The sequence below is a fragment of the Arvicanthis niloticus genome, chromosome 1 (assembly GCF_011762505.2).
Source record: "Arvicanthis niloticus isolate mArvNil1 chromosome 1, mArvNil1.pat.X, whole genome shotgun sequence".
Classification (NCBI taxonomy): domain Eukaryota; kingdom Metazoa; phylum Chordata; class Mammalia; order Rodentia; family Muridae; genus Arvicanthis; species Arvicanthis niloticus.
This window is the reverse complement of record NC_047658.1, coordinates 16,527,051-16,549,820: the sequence shown is the minus strand read 5'-3', so window position 1 is coordinate 16,549,820 and position 22,770 is coordinate 16,527,051. Positions and strand designations below refer to the sequence as shown.

General features: G+C 40.2%; 1 protein-coding gene across 2 annotated transcripts in view; it reads left to right on the top strand.

The window, feature by feature from the left end:
• Positions 1-22,770, top strand: part of LOC117710279 (uncharacterized) — an 84,879-nt gene that overhangs the window by 47,772 nt on the left and 14,337 nt on the right. Inside the window, exon 1 of one of the 2 annotated variants that reach the window (XM_034505059.2) lies at positions 15,302-15,544. The exons of the other annotated variant lie outside the window; for it this stretch is intronic. Coding sequence (XP_034360950.2) covers positions 15,365-15,544 — 180 coding nt within the window. The 5' untranslated portion in view covers positions 15,302-15,364. Of the gene's footprint in view, positions 1-15,301; positions 15,545-22,770 lie in introns of those variants that run through there. 2 annotated transcript variants of the gene reach the window in all.

Here is a 22,770-nt window from a genome sequence, read left to right as displayed (position 1 = left end):
CATCTTTGCCTAGGGACCAATGCAATCAGCAATAACACATGCTTTCAAAAGAAACAACATACTAAGGACCAGCAACTCAGCAGTCACACCCTAGTTCTGAGATTTTATTATTGCTTTTCCCTCAGTCACTAGTTTCTACAAGTGATTCACTGTTGGTAGAGACTCTGTTTTTCATTGCTTCATGACTCAATAACACCATTCAATTTCTATTCTATAGGCTTAGCATCTGTAGCCACTGTAGATTTTCTTGGTCCATCTTCCACAGATCAAGTCACTCATTCAGGTTTCCACAGTGGGATCTCAATATCATGAGAACAAGCACAAACATAATCTTAGATCCAGTGAATTCCTGGATTTGGACTGCTCCCATGACCTGCCATAACATCTCTCCAATGAACTGTGATTTTGAGTTTGTTTAAGAAGGATGAAAATGTTTTTGTAAAAGTAGGTTATCCTTGCCATGGCTTTAAAAAATGTATGAAAACTAAAGGACTGAATATTATGAGTACAATTTATACTACTCTTCTTCCCTTCTTGTATTTTTAAATATTTTTTAAGTTGCCCATTAAATCTTTCTACAAACAATTGATGCTGACAGTTATATAAAATGCCTGTGATGTGGCTCAATTAGAAAAGATTGTTCAAGCTTCTTGAAAAAGCTTGGCAGGATACAGAGAATTGCCAGTTTTAATATTTTACTGAGACCCTGTTATTAGTTAGTGAAAAATGTCATTTCAATACTGAAGCACCTTGATCTAAGCATTTATGAGGTTCTTTTGCTTCCTGATGTTTATTAATTCCTAGGAAAGTGGCAGTGGTAAGGGAAATCTTCCTTTGCATTTCCCTCAGACAAAACTCCTTGAAGTTTAGAATGTAACCTAATATGACCAAAATAAAATATATTTTCCTGTGTCTGCAATTCCTATTGAATCAATTTTGCAAATAATGAATTGAGGTTTCTGATGAAGTAATCTATATTGATTCTAGATGTATCCCTGCTAACACTGTGTATGGTGTATCAGAATATAAGTTTAGAAGTTGAGGGTAACATTTTAAGGCAAAGTTAATCCTGAGTGATTCCATTTATTGTACCAAAGCATCCGGGTAAGTAAAAATCAGTAAGGTTAATCTGGAAACCAGGGGAATATTACCATACTTCATGATATTTACAAAGAATCCAGTACCTAATACTATGTATATGGTGTCATTTATTTGTCCATAAGCCTCAGGAGGATTTGTAACATGTCACTCAGCATCACTCTACATGTATTCTACTGCTAATACTGAAAAAGTTATAGGCATATTATTTTACTGATTTCTGTCAGTTTAGTCTTGACATATTTCTGAATAATCAGTCCTATACAGTAAATATTCATCCCCTCCCAATAACCCAAGCTTGTTATGATCTTCCAATCAGAGGAAACAAAAGCATCTCTGGACATCAAATTAAAGACATACAATATAAAAGGAGCAGTCTACCCATATTGAGCACAAGTTTACTTAACATCCTTTAGAATCGTAAATGAAGTTGGTGTATTATTTTAACATGCTGCCCCAGTTTATCGGGATAGATACATCACTAACTGGAAAAGAGAAAATCCCTCCATGTCTTTTTAAATCTCCTGACTTGTTTTCTCATCTTTTGACTTGATACAGAGTCGAATAGTAGATTTGTAGTGTAAGGAGTTGATTTTTTTTTTAATCTGGAAGCTACATGTGTCCTTAATAACTGCAGTGAGAGATGCAGTGAAGCAGCAAAACTAACAGGAACTAGACTTGATGGATAGTGGTTAGGAGTGGAGGAATTGGATGTGCAGGTGGAGGTTAATTATCAGTGCAAGCAGGAGGAAACCTATCAACTTCATTGCAGAGAAAGACACTAGATTATACACACACACACATTTGAGTTCCAATTTTTTTTCTGTTCCCAGTGTCAGTTCTGCTACATCCTGTTCACTTTTAATTTTAGTTGTGTCATGATTATCTATTTTTTTCTTGCAAAGCTGATGAGAATAAAGAGGAAATTTTTTTTTTCTTTTCTCATTGTGTGCATCAAATTCTCCCTTAATTGTTCTTCTTAAGGTCAGACATTGGGCACAATGGCAAGCAGGAGCTGAGCAGAAGCAGTGAAATGAATGAGAAGTCAGTTATTATGTGCAAGAGGTACTGGACCATTTTGAATTCTTACTTTGAACTAGTTTAAATCATTTTAGATATTAAAAGAAAAGTTTTGAATTTTGGCTGCCAGTAGTCACTTGTCCTCAATTGGATTTTGATCGATCAATAGAGAGCCAACAGCCAATGGCTGGGCAGGTAGACTGAGGTGGGATTTAGACTTGTGGGGAACTGGGAGGAAGGAAGACAGAGAACAGCCATGACTCAGGGGAGAAGGATAGGATGGGATATAAGAGCTGCAGGAGAGAAAAACAACCAGCTATGTAAGAATTTGGGTAAGTAGCCACTGGTCATTTCCTCATTTGGGCCTGGTGTAGCAGGGGAAGATTTAGGAGTCTCAGGGGTATCACAGGAGAGTATTTGCTAGCAAGGGAAGGTTTAGGAGAGCCCAGTCTTTGAGCTAGTCACGGCATACCATAAATTAACTGATGTGCGTGAATGTGTGTCTCTCTCTCTGTGTGTGTGTGTGTGTGTGTGTGTGTGTGTGTGTGTGTGTGTGTGTGTCTTTCATTGATAAATCCAAAGAGATTCTGGGCAGATGGCTGGGAGCATGACTGGTGAGGTGCCAAAGCAGTGTAGCCAACTACCACTAAAGATGGTCCCAATGCTGCAGGCAAGAACTCACTATTAAAAAGAATTCAGATTTCTGAGTGGAATATACATGTTGTTAGTTGTCATTAGAAGTCCAACCGCAGCCAATAGACCACTCCAGACCACATGGTTCCAAGTAAGGGGGAGGTTTATTCGGGAGCTAGGGCAAAGGTGGGGGAAAGAAGATGGAAGAAGAAGAAGAGAGAGGAAGAGAAGTAGAGGCTGGCCATGACCACGTGGAGAGAGAGGAAGAGAAGAGGGAAGGGGACAGAGAGGCAAGAGAGTAAGAAGGTAAGAGTAAGAGATTAAGAGAGAGAGGGAGAGGAAGGGGCAAGCAGCCCTTTTATAGTTGACCAGGCCTACCTGGCAGTTGCCAGGTAACTGTGGGGAGGAGCACACCTGGCTGTTGCCAGGTAACTGTGGAGGTGGAATTTAGACAGAATACTAACACATGTACCATGAGATAAATTTAGGAGTAGGGAAGAATTGGTTTCTCAGCAAGAGGAGCCAAATCATGTGGTTCCAGCATAAGCCACAAAACTAGAACAAAGGAACACAGCCACGAGAGAGATCCTCAGCTCAGAGATGCTGGGAGCCCCTGCTGTGTAAAGAGGCTGGTTGGTTTCCTGAACAGATGCTTAGGAGGAAGGCAGTGAGAAGCAGACAATGAAAGCTGCCTGCCTCTGGCCACCAGATAAATAAAGGATAGAGATTTACAAAATTTGATTTGATTTCTTTTAAGGATAGAAGATAGTATAATGGTAATTGTTTAAATGTTCTTAAGTTTACAGAGATATTAAGCTCCACAGAAGGTAGAAGATAGGGAAAGTGAATGAAAAAAATGCTTTAAAGAAATTTAAAAGTCTTGCCAGGGCAAATCCTCAAAATCTTTGAACATGGCCAACATGGGATTTCTGGGATGTTTAGCCTGGTATGACAAAAATAGAGCCTGGATGGAAATAGGCTTATACAGTACATAGACATAGATAATAAATATTGAGGCTGTTGATCCATAAAAATAGATTGAAAAGCAGGGGATAGAGAGCCTAACCTAGCTCAGACAGTAGAAATTTAGGCCTTGAGAATTATATATAGAGAGGCATACTATCAAATGTACTCAGAGATATTATTCTCCATAGTAGAAAGGATTTAAGTATATATCAATGTATAAAATATTGAGGCTTTTGATCTTGAATTATAGGTCAAAATGCAAAAGATGGTGAAAAAGCACTGTCTAAACAGTTAATATTTGTTGAGATCACTGTAATGGCTTTGAATTGCTTTAGTTATCAAGATGCATGGGGTTATTAGTTTGGTTATATTAAAATTCCTCTAGGAGAAAGGTCAAGCTATACCTTCAACAATTTCCGGCTATTGGACCAAGGACATGCTGCTGTGGGAGAAAGGCACTGTATTTGTGTTGAAAGGAAAGGAGAAAAGGCTTTGGATGCCTTCCAGAATGATATAGGATTAGATATGGCAGGGGAAGAACCCTTGAGAATCTTGGCTACAGTAAAGAAAAATTTGAGAATATCAAATAGGACAGGTAACTTGGTCTACTAATTAGACAATAAATTTTGTTGGTTATGGACTCCTTAAGATTCTTTCTGCTCTCCTTCACATGGCATAAATGAAGATTTATTACAATTGGTAATTGATAAAATTAACTCATAAAAAAGTTGTCTTTCACCTGCTCAAATAAAGAACAAAGTTTATCCTTAACTAATCTGTGCAATTAATTTCAGGTATCTTAAGGGTACTAAAATTTTGGTTGTGAGATTCATATTTACAGAATGTACAACTTTGAAAAGAATCATCCTTAGAGATGCTGAACTGACCTTCTGTTCCAGTCTCCCCTCCCCTACAACTTCCTGATGCTGTCCAGAGACTTGCTTCCAGAACAGCTCAGGAATTAATACTGATTCCAGATGATCTCGCCTCATCCAACCTTTCAGACAGATCCAGTCAGAACTTCAGTCAGGCCCTGAGCCTTCTAGGCATAAAGAGACTGGATAACAGATTCTAATGCTAGCTTTATCAAGTCTAATCAGTTTTTATAATTTTCCTACCTCTCCCAACCCATTTAAAGAATTTTTTGCCATCCCTATTTAGCAGGAAGAAGCCATGGAGAATCATCATCCCGATTCCTTGGGTTTGTTTTTGTTTTTGTTTTTGTTTTTACAAATTATAGATAGGCTGTCATTTAAGAGATAATTTGGAAATGGTCATAACTTTGAACAGGGAGAAAATAGATATGATGGATTACTAATTTTATTCAACAAAACATTGTATAGCTATAATCCTACATTGGTAGAAATATTTGTAATTGATGAAAAATTGAAGTTAAAATTTCTAACATTGGTACAGAATTTATATATTGATATAGAATTAAGGTTTTCATTGGTATAAATCTGTTTATTGATACAAAATATTTGTTACTCTTAGGCATTGTGCCTATGCAACTCATCTTTGACCCAGTCCTTCTAATAGCTGCTATTACAAACTGTTTAGGATGATTAAGTAACACAAGTTTAGGACCAGATAGTAAACTCATGGTTATGTTAGATTCTGATTTAATTATAATAAAGTGTTTTCAGTTTACTTAATTAGAAATGGCTAAGAGTAGCTAAAGTTTAACAGTTCGGATATACTTCACATAGATAGATAGATAGATAGATAGATAGATAGATAGATAGATAGATAGATAGTCTTAAAAATATCAGAAATCCACAGCATATGACATGTTATTAAATTATTAAGGATCATTTTATGAGACACATCTGCTACTGACAACTTCCCCTTCTCCTTCAAGGAGAAGCATCAAAACCTTCAATATAAAGTTGCTCCAGTAATGACAAGGTAACAACTGGTCAAATACTTTACTATTCATCTGTAGACAAAATACTGTCCAAAGAGGACAAACAGATGTGGGGTAGTTGACTGCTAAGCTATTCCAGGACAGGCTAACTTAGTCCTTCATATTCCTGCTGCATTTCAAGGTCTGTTCTGGGTCAGAAGGCTGGAGACAGATGCTCTGACAGGTAGTCAGCTGTCTCTACAATTGTTTTAGAAAAATAGTTTTAGAAGCTATGTTTTTCTGTTTCCTAAATATTTGAGATATTTAATTTGTTCTCAGATTTCTGACAGGGTTCAAGACTAGTTATAGTCTGATAATCAAACTCAAATCATTTAGCATTGAAAGAGATGATGTAGAGCTAAAAGGATGCTGATACAGGCTAAAATCAGAACACAATTCAGGTATAGAATTATAAGCTCTTTAGTTAGGATAGCTGGTAGAGTACTTTATCTAATTGATATATATGATGGACTAGATGTTAATTGTATACCATGCTTTGTAATTTATATAATTGTTATGGTTATGCTCAAGTTATGTCTGAGAGAAGAGCCTTTTTAAAAAATTTGGACAGAAAAGGTGAGAATTTGAGGATTGGTTCCAATGATTTGAATTAATCCAGCTGCCAAAATTGGAAATCTGCTTGTCTAAATGTTTAAGGTTTTTGTACCTAATTGGTTTTTGATCAATCAATAAAGAGCCAATGGCCAATGGCTGGGCAGGTAGACTGAGGTGGGATCTTTAGATTTGTGGGGGCTAGGAACTAGGAGAAAGGAAGACAGAGAACCACCCTGACTCAGGGGCTAAAGATAAGACATAAGAGCTGCAGGAGAGAAAGCCAACCAGCCATGTAATGAAAGGGTTAAAAATTTTCAAAATCTCCTAACAGACTGGGCAGACCCAAGAGTGCAGGTCAGCTTGGTCATGAGCTCTGTGTTTCAGGAACTTGGCTGACCACAAGATAGATGGTTGATTACGAATAGGCTCTTAGAGAATAGCCTATACAAAATGTTCCCCATGATTGTTCCTTGGACCCTGTCACAAACTGAATAATGGGCTGGGACTTTCCATAGGTACTCTCCAATGACCCCCTTCACTCCCCCCTGGGTTGTGTTTTTTTCCTTGTGGTTTTTTGCCTTTAAATTTTCTCTGCCTCCAAAGCCCCGTGGTCAAACCCCACTGCCCCTGTGTGGGTCATAGGTCTTGACCTCAACATGTTGATCAAAATATACCTCTTGCTGATTGCATCGAGTTTGGTGTCTTGTGAGTTATTGGGTGGCCACGAATTCCTGAGGCTTGGGTGGTCATAATTCCAGTTTATTAATTGTGCAAGGGGGTATTGTCCTTATTGTAGCCCTATCCTATCTGTTTATTATACATTTTACTTTTTTTATCCTGTATCTGACATTTATCTTTCAATAGGGCCTCCTATTGTACAAACAGAGGACTGGGGAGAGAAGATTGACAGATATCTCTCCAGTCTTGGGGACTTGAAAGGTTACTAGTGAAATTTTGTAAAACAGATTTTGTCCATGGGGCATAAATTCTATCCTCATGGACAGCTTGGCATTGTTCTTTGTAAGTCTGTTGATTGGATAGGATAGGGTGTCAATGGGTAATGTCTTGTTAAATGTAAAGTGGAAGGTCCCTATGGGTGGATGTCCTGGGGCCCCAGACTATTAGCTGAGAGTAATAGTTCCCAGAAGCTCTAAGATTACAGGGCTGTTCATTGTCCATTATGGGTGGTACCAAGGATGAGGGAGGGTTTCTCAATGGTTGGAAGTAATTGTTTACAGCATCTCTGAGTTCCTGAGTTGTTCAATGTCCATAGGTCATGGTGCATGGCACTTCTTAGTTGGGGAAGTTTTGTCTGGGTGTGTTTAGAAATTTTGGTCTTAAATTACCTGACATTTAAAGAGTTGCACAAGGCAGGGTGCCAGAAGAAATAATGTTCTGATTCCCAATAGGGGTCAAGGATGGGGTGAAGACAAGCCACAAAAGGGTTTGAGTCCTAGGGGATTGAGGTGTTGGGCAAATAACATGTTCTGAGTTCCCAGCAGATAGATCGCTTTGTTATGTCTGTCTATACTTTGTTCCACTAGCCCAGATTTGCTGACAAAAACAGCACCCAGCAGTACCCAGCTAGCAGGATGTGATGGACACTTCCTTACCTGCTTTTAAAATGAAGGAAGGTGGCAGGGTTGTGGTGGCACATGCCTTTAATCCCAGCACTTGGGAGGCAGAGGCAGGCAGATTTCTGAGTTCGAGGCCAGCCTGGTCTACAGAGTGAGTTCCAGGACAGCCAGAGCTGCACAGAGAAACCCTGTCTTGAAAAAAAAAAAAAAAAAAAAAAAAAAAAAAAGGAAGATGGCAGCTTTTTGCATAATAAAGAGCTGGCAATGGGAGCTGGGGCAGGAAATACTGGCAGGCTTTCCAGCAGAACAAGATACACACAGAGATGCAGGAAGACAAATGGAGATACAGACTGATAGAGAAGGAGAAGGAAGGAAGACAGAATGGAGTAGGGGGTTAGGTAGTGAGAACCACACCGAGTCATAAGTTTAACCAAACTACTTTCTTGCCTCTTGCAAAAGACCTTGGATTTCATTTTACTAAAAAGAACTACATTAAAAATTTAATGGCATATCTTATTCCATGAGGATAGAGAAGTTGGCAGTGAAGAAAACAGAAATTTTTAGCATAAAATGTCCTTTCTGTCCTCATCAAGAAAAGGAACAGCATGTATAAAAGCAGAGTTATTGCACTTTTAGATACATTACCTATGTGACTTAAATAAAGTTTAACCCTAAAATATGTTTAGAAGGCACAACAGACTCAGAGCTGCAAAACTGAAATATAGACCTACAAGTGTCAGGAGACTCAAAGAGATCACTGTGGCAAAGGCAAAAAGAGGTGGATCATGTGAAGCTGATAACACACCAAATTGGTGGGTAACACTGTGATCTTCCCTTGCATAGTCTATTGTCACTGCCACTTAATGTCACAAATTGAGTGATTGGGAAGATGAAAAATCAGTCAACATATTAATAAACCACAAAGCCAGGGCCATTTAAATTCAATTTAAAATGAATTCTAGTATCAAGATATTTAAATAAGGGATTATTTGAAAAGCTTTGCCAGCGGTGGTGGCGCACATCTTTAATCCCAGCACTTGGGAGGCAGAGGCAGGCGGATTTCTGAGTTGGAGGCCAGCTTGGTCTACAGAGTGAGTTCCAGGACAGAGCCAGGACTACACAGAGAAACCCTGTCTCAAAAAACAAAAAAAAAACAAAAAAACAAACAAACAAACAAACAAAAAGAAAAGCTTTGAAATCCCAAACACTTTTATATTAATTTTGAGATTACGTGAATGAAAAATGATAAATGTTCATATAAATTTTGATTTTTCTAATATTAAATATTATATAATTTTTATTTCTATAGTTAATAATGTGTTGAAATTTGTAAAGTGACATGTGGGGATTTTACCTTCTTCAGGGATATGTTGTTTAATCACTATGTACATTATAAATTTTAAGTTATTAATGATATCTTTAATGTCAGGATAATGAAGCACAATGTGCACAGGTTAAAGCATTAATTGATATGAACATCTTAATATAAAATATATACTATAAATAACATAAAAAATAACTTTATTTTAATACAATACAATAGAAAAGCAATAGAGAGATTTTAAAGTTACAAAAATTTTGGAGGGCGCCCGAGCACTGAGCAGATAATGGGCAGTAGCTCTGCACCCACCCTCACAAAACCCAGAAGAAGCAGGGCTTCCAAGAGCTCTAACCCAGGCAGTATCTCAGTGTCTTCATGACTCTCTGAGGGTGGAAAAAGCGGCTGTTGGCGCTTCTGCCCTGATTTTACAAGAACTCTGAAAAATAGGCTTTAAAAATAAAAGAGGGGGAACTGTACCCCCAGAATGAGTCTCCCCAAAATACTCTCCGTCATGTCTTGTTCGCTTTTAACTTTCTAAAACTGAAAGCTCATGGCAAATCTGTTGCTGACTGCCTCTGGCATCGCTGAGACCAATAAAAACTATGCCACAGCTATGTGGAAGGGCCCTGTTACCCTTAAATGGAATGGCCAGGACCCAGTTCTCATATGGGGCTGAGAATTGATATGCCTGTTTAATACCACAGAAGGCACAGCTAAATGGCCGCCAAAAAGAGTAATGAAATAAATAGATACTCCCACAAAACCAGGCCCAATTATAAATAAGATGAATAACAATTGACATCCAGGGAAGAGAAATCTCCCTGAGAATTCCTTTCTTTTTCCTTTCCAGGTAGAAATGAATTACCCATGATGTCTGCTGTTAGAAGTTCTAATCCTGATGCTGGCCTGTGGACTTATACTACTCAGACCTTCAATGGGCCTTTGACAAGGACATCAAACAGCTGGAGATTGACATCGCTAATTGAAGAAATCCCTCATTTCACTGTCTGAAGTGATCTCCAAAAATTGCAAAGGACTTTATTGGACTTGATTTACTCTTTTACAATAGAAAAGACTGTGTACAGCTCTAGGCTGTGTACAGCCCTTAAAGAAGAACGTTGCTTTTATATAGACAAAACAGGGATGATTAAAGAGAGCATGAAAAAGGTCAGAGAAGGCCTTGAGAAAAGACAGAGAGAGAAAGAGAAATATGACAGCTGGTACAAGAATTGGTTTTCAACCTCTCCATGGTTGTCAACCCTACTTCCTTCCATCTTGGGACCATTAATTGGGTTATTTTTGCTTATTTCTTTTGGTCCCTGGGCCTTAAATAGGCTGACTAACTTTGTGAAACAACAGATAGATAATTTGATAGCAAAATCTATTCAGATACAGTATCATAAGTTAGCTATGGAGGACCACGAGACTCAAGATGAGGTTGTTACACTATTCAGGGTGTTCCCAAATCCCATCTCCACCCAACCTAAAAGAGGGGATTTCTGCACCTAGACCAAGCAGAGAGGGGCCACCCAGAACCCCCTCTGACTGGCAATTTGAATTCTTGCTTAGGCTGCAAGGCTAAGCACTGCAAGGGAATATAAATAAACGTTAAAAATATCTTTCTGGGTTCCCTGGGGGGGGGGGGGGAGGGACAAGCCTGACTGCATAGGTGTTGATGCCAAAAGTATCCCCTCTCCAGAAAAAAAGACATTGGGATGGGTATGGCCCCTTACTGGACAATAACAGGAGGACCAGAGCCATTACAAGGTCCCCTTAAATTACTGGAGGTCAGGCCTCTATCCCCGCCTTCACAAGATTAGAATAGCCACAGCCCTTCTATACTTGGAGAAGGGAGGAGATGTCAGGAGCAGCCCTGCTTATACACTGAAGGCCTAAAATCAGCCATGAGCCTAAAATCAGCAATAGGCCTGACATACACGAAGTCTTGGATCTCTGTGGAAAAACACTGAAACAGATGGCTATAAGCTATTGTAAACAGGCAGCTTCTGTGGAAATTTACCAGTCTGAGTAGTCATAGACCTTGTAAATAGGCATCCTTGGTGGATAGTACCAAGTTAGATAAGGACAAGTGAATCATAGGCAGAGTCATAGTGACCTGTCCCCTGAACCTTTACCCAGCTAATACCCTGTTCTGAAAGATATCTGTATTCCCCCAGAACACCTATGCTCCTGTGTCATCCCCTTCCCCACATCCTGCCTTTGATAATTAAAAAAATAAAATAAAATTTTAGAGGTTTACATAATTAAAAAATGTTAAAAATCACTTGCTTAAAAGAATATTTAACCTTACTCATGTTCAAATTATTAAGTGATAGGTATTTCTTTTAATAAACTAAGTCATACAGGGGACTGCCTTATCACACAGTAAGATTATGACCAGCCACACCTCTAACAATCCCAGAGGCCTTCAGCCACTAGTGACCACCATGTGAGATTCCTATCCCAATTCCCTGACTGCTGGTCCTTCTGGCCAGTCCATAGTTCTTTTCCTAGGGGTCACCTCTACCTGTGTCCTTGGAGGCCTGCTGCTGTCATGGCCCATCAGGTAAGACCTGCAAGCTTCACACAACTTTCTCCTGGGTCAGAGGCCTGCTTTCATAATGGACTACCTCATCTGCCAACACCAGGGACAACCAGATGGCTAGAGGCCACCATAAGAACACACTCTCTCTCGCTTTGGAATAGTTTTACCTCAAGATTCACCTACACCACTTCTGGGAATACAGCCAAAAAATGTTCTACCATCCCACAAGGATACTTACTCAACTATGTTCATAGCAGCTTATTCATAATAGCCAGGAACCAGAGAAAAACCCACACCCCCCACACCCAAATGCAGAATGGATACATCAAATGTGGTTCATTTACACAATGTAATACTAATCAGCTACTAAAAACAAGGAAACCATTAGCAGACAAATTTAGCAGGCAAATGGATGGAAGTAGAAATTATCATCCTGAGGGGCATGCATGATAAGTACTCACTATTAAGTGGAAATTAAGCAATATAGAATAGAATACTCATGCAACAACACACAGGACAAAAGAAGCCAAATACCCAGGAGGGCCCTAGGAAAGATGCTTGAATCTTTCTCAGAATTGGAAACAAAACAGATATTGGAAGTAGATGGAGGGAGAGAACTGGTTGGGAGAGGGGGAATTGAACAGGGTGGGGGTATCAGGTGTAGGGTGAACAGGGAAGAGGGAAAGGAAATTTGGGGTGGTGGTTGCATCTCTAGGATGTGCCAGAGACCTGGGATTGGGGGAGACCACAGGGAATCTATGAGGGTGAATCTAGCTGAGACAGCTAGCAGTAAGGGATATGGCTCCTGGAGTTACTGCTGCTGGGAGGCAGGCCTCCCAATAGTGTGATGAAGGCAGACCACCTAAAAACCTTCCACCTAGGATGTGTCCTGCCTGTAAGATGTAAGGGATATGTATGGAATAAGTGGAGGAAATGGCCAACCGATGATTGGCTCAGGTTGGGTCCCAACCCATGAATAGGAACCAATTCCTGAGACTATTAATGATTCCTTATGCTTGTAGGAAGAAATCTAGTATAACTGTCCTCTGAGAGACTCAGAGACTCCACCCAGAAGTCAATGGAAACAGATGCAGAGACCCACAGCCAAGCATTAGCTGGAGCTCCTGCATCTTGTGGAAGAGTTGGAGGAAAGCCTGGGGACTGGAAGAGGATGAGACTCCACAGAAAGACAGAGGCAACTAACCTCTTGGGACTCTTGGGAACTCCCAGAGACTGACCCACCAACCAAAGATTGAGCATGGACTGGGCAACCTGAACTCCCCACACATGTGTAGCAAATATACTTCTTGGTCTTCATGCAAATCATACAACAACTGGAGTGGGGCTGTCCCTGAACCTCTTGCCTGCCTGTGGATACTGCCTTGTCTAGCCTTGGTATGGGAGGGTGCACCCAGACCTGCAGTTACTTGCTGAGCTAGTGTAGGGTGGGCTGGAGGGATGGGGGATATGGGGCTAACCCCTTTCTGATGGGAGGGAAGGGTTGAGTAAGGAGGAGAAGCTGTGATCAGGGGACTGGGAGAAGAGGGGCTGCTATTGGGATGAGGAGTGAATAAATAAATGAAAAGAAAAAAAAATTGCTACCAGACATGTGCTGTCTATGTCACAGAATGAATCAGGCCACTTGGTTTAAGATTATGTAAGCACAGGCTTTTAATCTTTGGCCCCAAGTTACAAGTTTTAAATTAATTCACTTATAGATATTACACATTTTTAAACCATATCCAATAACTTATAAGTCAACAGTCCTTTTAGATTTTTACTCTGACTTTAAAAGCATGACTGGATCTGAAAAATGGGTAAGCCATAACTCATTTTCTAAGCCAGCAATAAAATAGAACATTATAAAACAATTTTAGTATCATCCTTATTTAAACAATACTTGAATTCCTATTATATGCAGTCCAATGTCCAGAAAATCCAGAGTAAACTAGAGCCCAGTAAACTAGCCACAGGAATGAGAAACAACATTTTTCATGCTTTGAAGACCAATCAGAATTCAGCATGTAATGGCCATGTGTATTCTTACACATAAACAACGAAACTTACAAGTATAGAAGTGAAAGACTCATCCACATTTTGGAGAGGAGCTGGGTCTGGCTCAATACAGTTGGGGGCAGGGCAGCCCAGCAGCATTTGGCTTCTATATGGGGCTCTGGATATTACAAAGATAGATATCCACTGGGACCCCAGTGTTACTTGTGAACTGTTTATCCCTAAGTTCCCCTTACCTATACTTGGTGTTCTAAGATGTTAATTTTTTATTGACCGAGCTTTCTTTCCAGCTATACAGAGGTAGGAGCAGGAAAAGGAGGGCCTCCGCCTGGGGTAGTCTGAGGCTCCTCCATACAGCCCCAAGACACAAATGCAGAGGCAAAGCTTCACTAGCCAGTTCACACAAAGACAGATCAGATACAAAAGGCAACGATATTTACAATTGGTCTTTGCTGCTTCTAGGTCCATCAGTCCTTATATTGTGCATTTATCTAATTTAGGCGCCCCCTAAATAGTAACACAAAAGGACAGATCAATCGTGGACAAGTGACAACAGTGATGAATAGATCGGTGTCACACAGAGTTTGTATCAGACTGTGAGGATTTTACCAATAGGATTGTGTTTCAGCGGCTTCCTTCTATAATCCCTGGACTGCCTGGTATCCTCTGGAAATTGCTTTGCCTAGGCTTTAGAACCCAGCTGAAGTTGCCAAGTGCCAAGCCACTGAAGTTCAGCCTCCCAGCGTCACTAGAGGGCGTTTCCAGGGCCCCATAGCAAAGAACTGATCAGAAAATAACTGATGGCCCTGGATGAGCTCCCAATTACGCAGAAATTACTAAAAAATAATCCACAGGCATCTCCCAATTGCCCGAATGGGGTGTACAAACCCCATCAAGTTCACCCTGTTCATCAGCTAGGGTACCCCTTAACCAGAATCCAGGAACCAACAGGAAGCTACTGTTTTTCTCTGAGTCCGACATTCATCTTAGGAGTCTGCAGAGGGAATGCATTCCCGGAGACCCTGGATCAGCTGGGTCAGCCCACCTCTCGATTATCCAGAATGAAATGCGAATTTGGGGCATTTATCTCCTTACGCGCCTCCATACCTGAGTTTTACTGGAAAAACCAACTCAACCAGTTGGGTCCAAATTTAATGCAACCGTTTATTAAATATTAAGAACTGACCAAGAGATGGACCTGGGTCAGAAATATCCGCAGAATCTCCCAGCAGGAATAGTCCACGATAAGGTGTCGCAGGGGTTTACACAGATAATCAATTTGGCCAACGTACTTTCTCGCGATGGCTTACAAAGAACTACAATTCCCAGCATCCCTGGAGGTAACCTGGTTCCTTGGCAGCGGAGGCTTACAGGTTAATTTTGGCAATTACGTACTCAAGCTTGATTTACATTACATACCCACCTTCATTTCTGGAGAAAGAAAAGGAAATGCCTAGTGAGTGTACTAAAGGGAGTCCAAGCAAGCTCCAGATTTAGGGAGTGGAGGGTCCACTGTTTACAAAGGCTGAGCCGCCCGAGCTGAGGTGGTGGGATGGGAAGGCAGACGCACAGGCTTTTGGAAGACAGGCACAACCGCTACTGAAATACAAACCTCTGTGTATCTGGAACAGGTATCGTACTGTACTGGAACACCAGTCCAGCAACCTTTATGCGGAGTCGTTTCAGCACACTCTAACGCTAAGGGAGGTGCTCATGTAACTCAAGGCGTAATGGCGAATCAGAGCCTGAGGTGGACCTGCCTGTCAGGAGAGGAGGCGGGATTTTCCGGGTGCCTTGCCGCAACTTCCGCTATTTTGCTGAGCGGGCTTGAAAATCTTTATTGTTATTTTCTGAACACTGCTGTTGGGTACTGTGAGGGAAGCTCTGGCAAGCCCCTAATTCGTGACATGGTGAGTGCAGAGTCACTGCCCACAGAGGGAAGGAGCAGGCAGTTGTGCAGCAGGAGCTGGTACGGTGGGATGTCCCTGCGTCTGGGTGGTAAACTGTGGCCAAATCTAGGCACCTGTTACTTCTCTTTTTGTCCTAGTTATTCTCTGAACCCAGCGGTGGGCTCTGAATAACTTCACTATGACGACGGCTTCTGCTCAAAGCATCTGGCACAGAGATTTGTGGGTGGAAACATCCTTAGCAGGATGTCAAACTCAGAGAGGCTTAGTTTCTCTTTACTTTTAAAAGTTAACTTCCCCGTCATTTAACATTTTGGTGTAAGACTTATTTGGAGTCAATTCTGTAGAGGTTGTAAAAGGTGGTGTAGAAGAGTAGAATTGATGATGTTGAAGGATTTATCAATGTTTAGGAGATAGTAAGCTACACCAAGTAGACTTTAGCTTATGGAGGAATGCTTCTGAAACACCCCACAGATAAACAGTATGTTAACCAGACCTGTTAGGATGCTAGGACACATATGTTTGTTCACTAGGATTGTCCAGAAATTTTGCTCCAAATACATAACAAAGGAGGCTACTCTGGTTTCCAACCAGCCACCAGGGCCAACCTCATATCAGAGAACTGGCCTCCAACTAGCTGTTGAAGTGAGCATTATAGGGTCACAGTCAACATTAAAGCCTGTTTTACTGTAAAGTGCTAGTTTTCTTCTTGAGAGAAAGCATAGTTCTGCCACATCGGCAAGAGAATACCAGGTGACAACTCTTTGAAAAGGAAAAACACTGTTGGGTCTAGGACTGGTTTGATCAAGCAAGGCTTTCTGTGAGACTCTCATGTATAGAGAATGACATAGCTTTTTCTCAAACCCAGGAACATGCTTGGCAGAGCCAGGTAGACTCAATGATCTCATTGTGTGTAATGATTTCTCCCTGGGAAAGCATATGAATTCTACAACAGCTCCATCTTCAGCCTTTTAGGAAAGGATTTCTGAGACATGCTCTATTGACTCAGGTGGCCTGGATCCCAGTCTGTTGCTCCCTGGGTTATTGGCCTTGCATTCCTCTTCATTAAACTTTCTAAATTCTTATGTTAAGGATCCATACCACAATAGAGTTTAAAAGTGAACCATTTTGCCTTCAGTTTCTGGCTCTTATGAATAAAAGTTCTATGAACATAGTGGAGCTTGTGTCCTTGTGATATGGTGGAACATCTTTTGGGTATATGACCAGGAGTGGTACAACAGGGTCTTGAGATAAAACTTTTTCCAGTTTTCTGAGGAATACCCAGATTGAGTTCCAGAGTGGTTGTACACGTTTACAATCCTACCAGAGATGGAGGACTGTCCACCTTTCTCATCATCCTTCCCAGCATGTGCTGTCCCCTGAGTTTTCAATTTTAGCCATTCTGATTGATGTAACGTGGAATCTTAGGGTTGTTTTGATTTGCATTTATCTGATGACTAAGGATGTTGAACATTTCTTTAAGTGCTACTAGGTCATTAGAGATTCTTCTGTTGAGAAATCTGTTTAGCTCTGTATCCTATCTTTAATTGGATTTTTTTTTTTTGGTTTTGTTTGTTTTTTGGCATCTAACTTGAGTTCTTTATAAATTTTGACTATTAGCCCTGTATTGGATATAGTGTTAGTGAAGATCTTTTTTCAATTTGTAGGCTGCCGTTTTGTCCTATTGACATGTCTTTTGCCTTACAGAACCTTTTCATTTTCAAGAGGTCCCATTTATCAACTGTTGATCTGAGCCATTGGTGTTCTATTCAGAAAATTCTGTCCTGTGCCAATGTGTTCAAGGGTATTTCCCACTTTGTCTCTATTAGATTCAGTGTATCTAGTTTTATGTTGAGGCCCTTGATCTACCTTGTGCAGGGTGATAAATACGATCATTCTGATTCTTCTGTATGCATACTGCCAGTTAAACCATCACCATTTGTTGAAGATGCTTTTTATTCTACTGTATGTTTTTTGCTTGCTTGTCAAAGATCAAGTGTCCATAGGTTTGTGGGTTCATTTTTGGGTCTTCAGTTGTATTCAATTGATCTGCCTGTCTGTCTCTGTACCAATACCATGCAGTTGGTTTGTTTTTTTTTGTTTGTTTGTTTTGTTTTTGTTTTTTATCACTATTGCTATGTAGTACAGCTTGAGTTCAGGGATTGTGATTCTATAAAGCCCCAGAGAGTCTACCTGCCAGGAGACCCAGAGTGAGACAGGAGACTTGGATATATGCAAAAGCAAGAGGTTTATTTTTAGACTTGCTGGGAATCAACCTTCAGTGGTCTCTCAAGGGAGAAAGTGGAGGAAACCCAGATTCTGACTTACAAACATCTTTTAGACATTTTTTTTTTAATTGGGACGATTATAGTAACAGCAACTAGGCACTGGCCATCAGTAGTTATGCTGATTGGCTGTGCCTATATGGGATCATTCTGGAAGCATACCTTCATTCCCCAGAGGGCCCAGGTGGCCTACAGCCAGTATGTTTTATGGTTTTTCTGAGAAGCATTTCATCAGAGGCATTTATGGGAAAACTTTTGGGGCCTGGAATGTGAAATCTCTCTCTTGTGGCCTAATGCCCTCTCTTGGAGCCATCTCAGAGTTGGATCAGAGTTGCATAATCTTATCATTTGTTCTAGAAGTTCTTTTATTGGTCAGGATTGTTTTGGTTTTCCTGAGAGGTTTTGTTTTTCCGTATGAAGTTGAGAATTGCTCTTTCAATGTCTATAGAAAGTTGTGTTGGAATTCTGAGAGGAATTGCATTGAATTTGTAGATTGCTTTTGGTATCATGGCCACATTGACAATTGTTTTTGGTTGTCTGTTTTTCAAAACTGGTTTTCAGTGTGAGGAGCTGATGGTCTTAGAACTTGTCAACCAGGCTGGCCTTGAACTCAGAAAGTTCTGTCTGTCTCTGCCTCCCAAGTGCTAGGATTAAAAGCATGTACCATCACCACTTGGCTGATATTACTTTATAAATTTCATTTTCTTTAATGTGTCATTCCTACAATCTTTTATTTGTATCTATTCTGGAATGTTTCCCAGTCTTTAAGAATTTCATTCCTTTTTAAAAGTGCTTTAATATTAGTTTCTCATTAGAGAAATACTTTCTGCATGCCAGGCTTGCCTCGTGCTTTGTAATTAAGAATTGCTTTGTTCACCTTATCCTGGCTCTTGGCCCAGTGACTTGAAGACAGTCCTGTAACTCTTTCAGGCTTGGCCATTACTAGTCAGTGAGATGGAAAAGAGACCAGTGCCTGAGTGTCCTCTGACTTCCATGGCTTTTATTGGACACTTACAAATGAAATGGGACTTGGAGTTAGAATTGAATTCACTGACCAACTCTGATGCTGGTGTATTCACAGCACAGAAAGTGATGGGATGGGGAGGGAGAAGGAGGAGTTTCCTGTTTGACAATATTTGGTTGTCATTAGCAATGAGTAGTCAGGTAATCAAATTTTGATGATCAGTCAAAGGCCTGATTGTCGAATTTTTTTGTGTCATAGACCAGGGTCATCAGAATTCTTGATTAGGAACTGAACTGATTTCTAGAAACCAAAATTCTGTAGTTACACTAAGTTAACCAGTACAGAAGATATGGACATACTGGTTTGGCTCTTCCTAACAGGGATGTTAATTATTCCAATTTGAAAATGCACAATCAGAGAGAAAAAAATGTGAGTAATACCTGGTGTGCTCTAATACTTATGTCTAGTCTCTAGAGAATATTGGATTATAAGGCCTGTCTCAACTTTAAAATGATTTTTGAGATTATAATTAAATGATTTCTACCTTCTCATTCCTCCCCACTCTTAAGTCTCAAACCCTAGGACAAATGGCTGGGTATTTATTTAACCACTCAAAGTGGACCTGGCTATTAGGTTCAGCCAGCATCTCTCAGTGTCTCCATGTTAGAGGATATGGCTGTCATATCCCCCATCCCAGCTCAGTAATTGGGCTGCCCTTCTCTGTGCACCTCTTCCTGATGTAATAACCATTTTGGTTACCTGGTTCTTTTCCTCTACCATTTCCCTCCTTTCCTTTTGGTCTGATTCTCCTGTCCTCCCTTCTCACATGGCTCAGGTTCATGACTGCTCTGGACTCTCCAAGATGTCCATGCCTTTGCCCATGCACTCCTTTTTATCTTTAATAAACATTCCACTCTATTATCCCTAGGAACAGCTATGTGTTGTTTGTTTTCTTTTGGTTTTTTATTTTTCTTATACCTCGATCTATCACACATTGCTTTCAAACTCATGGCCACATAGTTTTTTTTTAGTTAATTTTCTATCCAGTCATTTACCTGAAAATCTTTATCAGGTGGAGGACTTTAATAATGGAATTTTTGAGGTCACTTATATATACTATCATACCACATGCCAGTTAGGATAGTTTGACTTCTTCCTTTCCAAATTATATCCCAGTGATCTTTTTCATTTGTCTTGTTGTGTAGAGTGAAAAATTATAACAATCATTTTATAAAATGTATATAGGCTTTTCTTTAGGCCCCACTTTAAAGGGCATGGAAAATTTTCTCTGAAGCTAGCAAGCTAAAAATGTAGACTGGCTGGTTTCAGAAACAGGCTAACCACAAAGGGAAGAGAGGAATGCAAATCATCTAGGTGCTGAGAAGCTAGTGACCATGATGACAGGGCAGGGCCATGACAGGGCAGGGCCGTGTCCGGAGCAACTGAGAGATAGTTGAGCAAGTGACAGAGCAAGGCCACAATGACAGGGCAAGGCCACAGTGACATGGCAAGACCACATTTTTGAGAAGAATGAGTATACAGAGTGTTTTCCACATGATCCTGACTCACTTAGGTTGGGTTCCTCTGGAATTTTCCACTATTTTTATGTTATGTTTCTTTGGTAACCCCCTCACCCCCCTTGGTTTGTGGTTCTGCTCTATATAAACCCTCTACTCCCAGCCCACGAGGTCAACACTCCTCTGCCCCTGCATGGGTCACGAGTCTCGGCCTCAGTCGACTGATCCCAAAATATACCTCTTGCTGTTGCATGAAGAATGGTGTCTTGTGAGTTTTTGGGTGGCTGCGAATTTCTGAGGCTTGAGGGATGTCCTCCCTTCGTGAGGGATGTCTTACAGTTGCTCTAATTAGAACACCAAGTACTATATTGAATAGATATGGAGAGATTAGACAGGCTTGTCTTATTCTCAATTATACTGAAATTTGTTTGAGTTTCTCTATTTCATTTGATGTTAGGGAAAGGCTTGCTATACATTTCCTTTATGACATTTAGAAATGTCTCTTGTATTGAAGACCCCCATACTCGGGAGACCCTTCCTCAAGTCTCAGGAAATCGGGACCACCCAAAAATCACAAGAAACCATACCTGGATGCAATCAGCAGAGGTTTATTAGGGAAAGAGCTGGCAGCCAGCGGTCTGACCAGGTACTTGCGCTGGAGTCAAGGTCCGACCCCCACAGCCAGTCCTTGGAGGGTTTTAAAGGGAAAAACCACAAACCAGGGGAATGGGAAGGGGGGTGAGGGGTTGTCAAGGATACAAAACATGAAAACAGTGGAACAATTCAGAGGTACTCACCCTAAATGATTAGTGTCATGTGGAAATCGCCCTGCATTCTTCTCAAAAATGTGGTTTTTACCATGCCATTGTGCCCTATCCTGCCATTTCAGATTACTATCTTTACTTTTTCCGGCTATAGCCCCACCTAGGTGGCAGCATCTTTATCTGTAGTCAGGAATGTCTTCCTGCCTTGAGCCTCTCCTACCCATAGGTGGGAGAGGCTTGAGGAATGTCTGCATTTTTCCTGCTCAGGTCTAAGGCGAGAAATCTACACATATTTCATAAAATGGCCTTTATAATTTTTTACTCTACAGTATACCTAATTTTCCAGGACTTTTATCATAAATTGTTGTTGGGTTTTGTTAAAGGCTAGTTCAATGACTAATGAGTTTTTTCTGTCACTTTATTTACATAAAGAATTACATTTTTTGATTTTTGTATGTTGATCTATCCCTTCATCACTGGGGTGAAGCTTTTACAAACATGGTTAGTAATCTTCTTGATATGGTTTTTGATTTAGTTTGTAAGTATTTTATTGAGTATGTTTGCATTCATGTTCATTAGAGAAATTGGTTTGTAATTCTCTTTTTGTTGAGTTTTTAAGTGTGTTGAGTATGAGGGGTTAAATGTAAATTGGTTATTGTTCCTTCTGTTTCTATTTTGTAAAATACTTTTAGCAGTAACAGAATTAAGTCTTCAATGAAAATCTGATTGAATTCTGCACTAAAACATCCAGCCCTGGGTTTTAAAATTGAGAGTCTTATAATGATTTCTATATCACTAGGTTATATAGGTCTATTTAAATTGTTTCTCTGATCTTTGTTTAACTTTAGTAAATAGTACCTATCAAAAAAATTATTCATTTCTTTTAGATTCTCCAATTTGGAACGGCACAGGGTTTTTTTGTATGTTTTTGTTTTTTTCTTGTTTTTGTTTGTTTGTTTTTCTAGAGACAGGGTTTCTCTGTATAGCCCTGGCTGTCCTGGAACTCAGAAATCTGCCTGCCTCTGCCTCCCAAGTGCTGGGATTAAAGATGTGTGCCACCACCTCCTGGCCAGGGCACAGGTTTTTAAAGTATATTCTTAATGATTCTCTGGATTTCCTCAATGTCTGTTCTTACGTTCCCATTTGTTTCTGATAGTCTTAATCTGTATGTTTTTTTTCTGTTTTAGTTAATTTGTATTAGAGTTGCCTATTTTGCTGATTTTTCTCAAAGAAGGAACTATGTTTTTCACTGGTTGTTGTTGTTGTGTAGGACTTTTGGGTCTCAGTTTAAATTTAAGATTAAAAGAATCCCACTGTCCCAGGACACATCCTGGGAGGGGCACATTCCTTAGTCAGAGGACACTTGCTGGATTAACATTCAGAAGAGGAAGGGAGGGGCTTATTAACATTCCTTAGACCACAGGGAAGAGAACCCTCCTGGGGATGGGGAAGGCCCAGAGCTCGAAGACATATTCCAGGATGGAAGGTAGTCAGGAAGAAAGTAATGTGCAAATCTGATAGTTGTTTGCTATCTCCTCCTTTAAAGTGTGCTTACTTCTTTTCATTTTAGAGCTTTCAGGTGTTCTGTTAAGTTTTAGAATATTTTTAATGTATCCACTTAGTGCTATGAACTGTCCTCTTACCACAATTTTCATGGTGTCCCATGAGTTTGGGTATGTTGTGTATTCATTTTCATGGA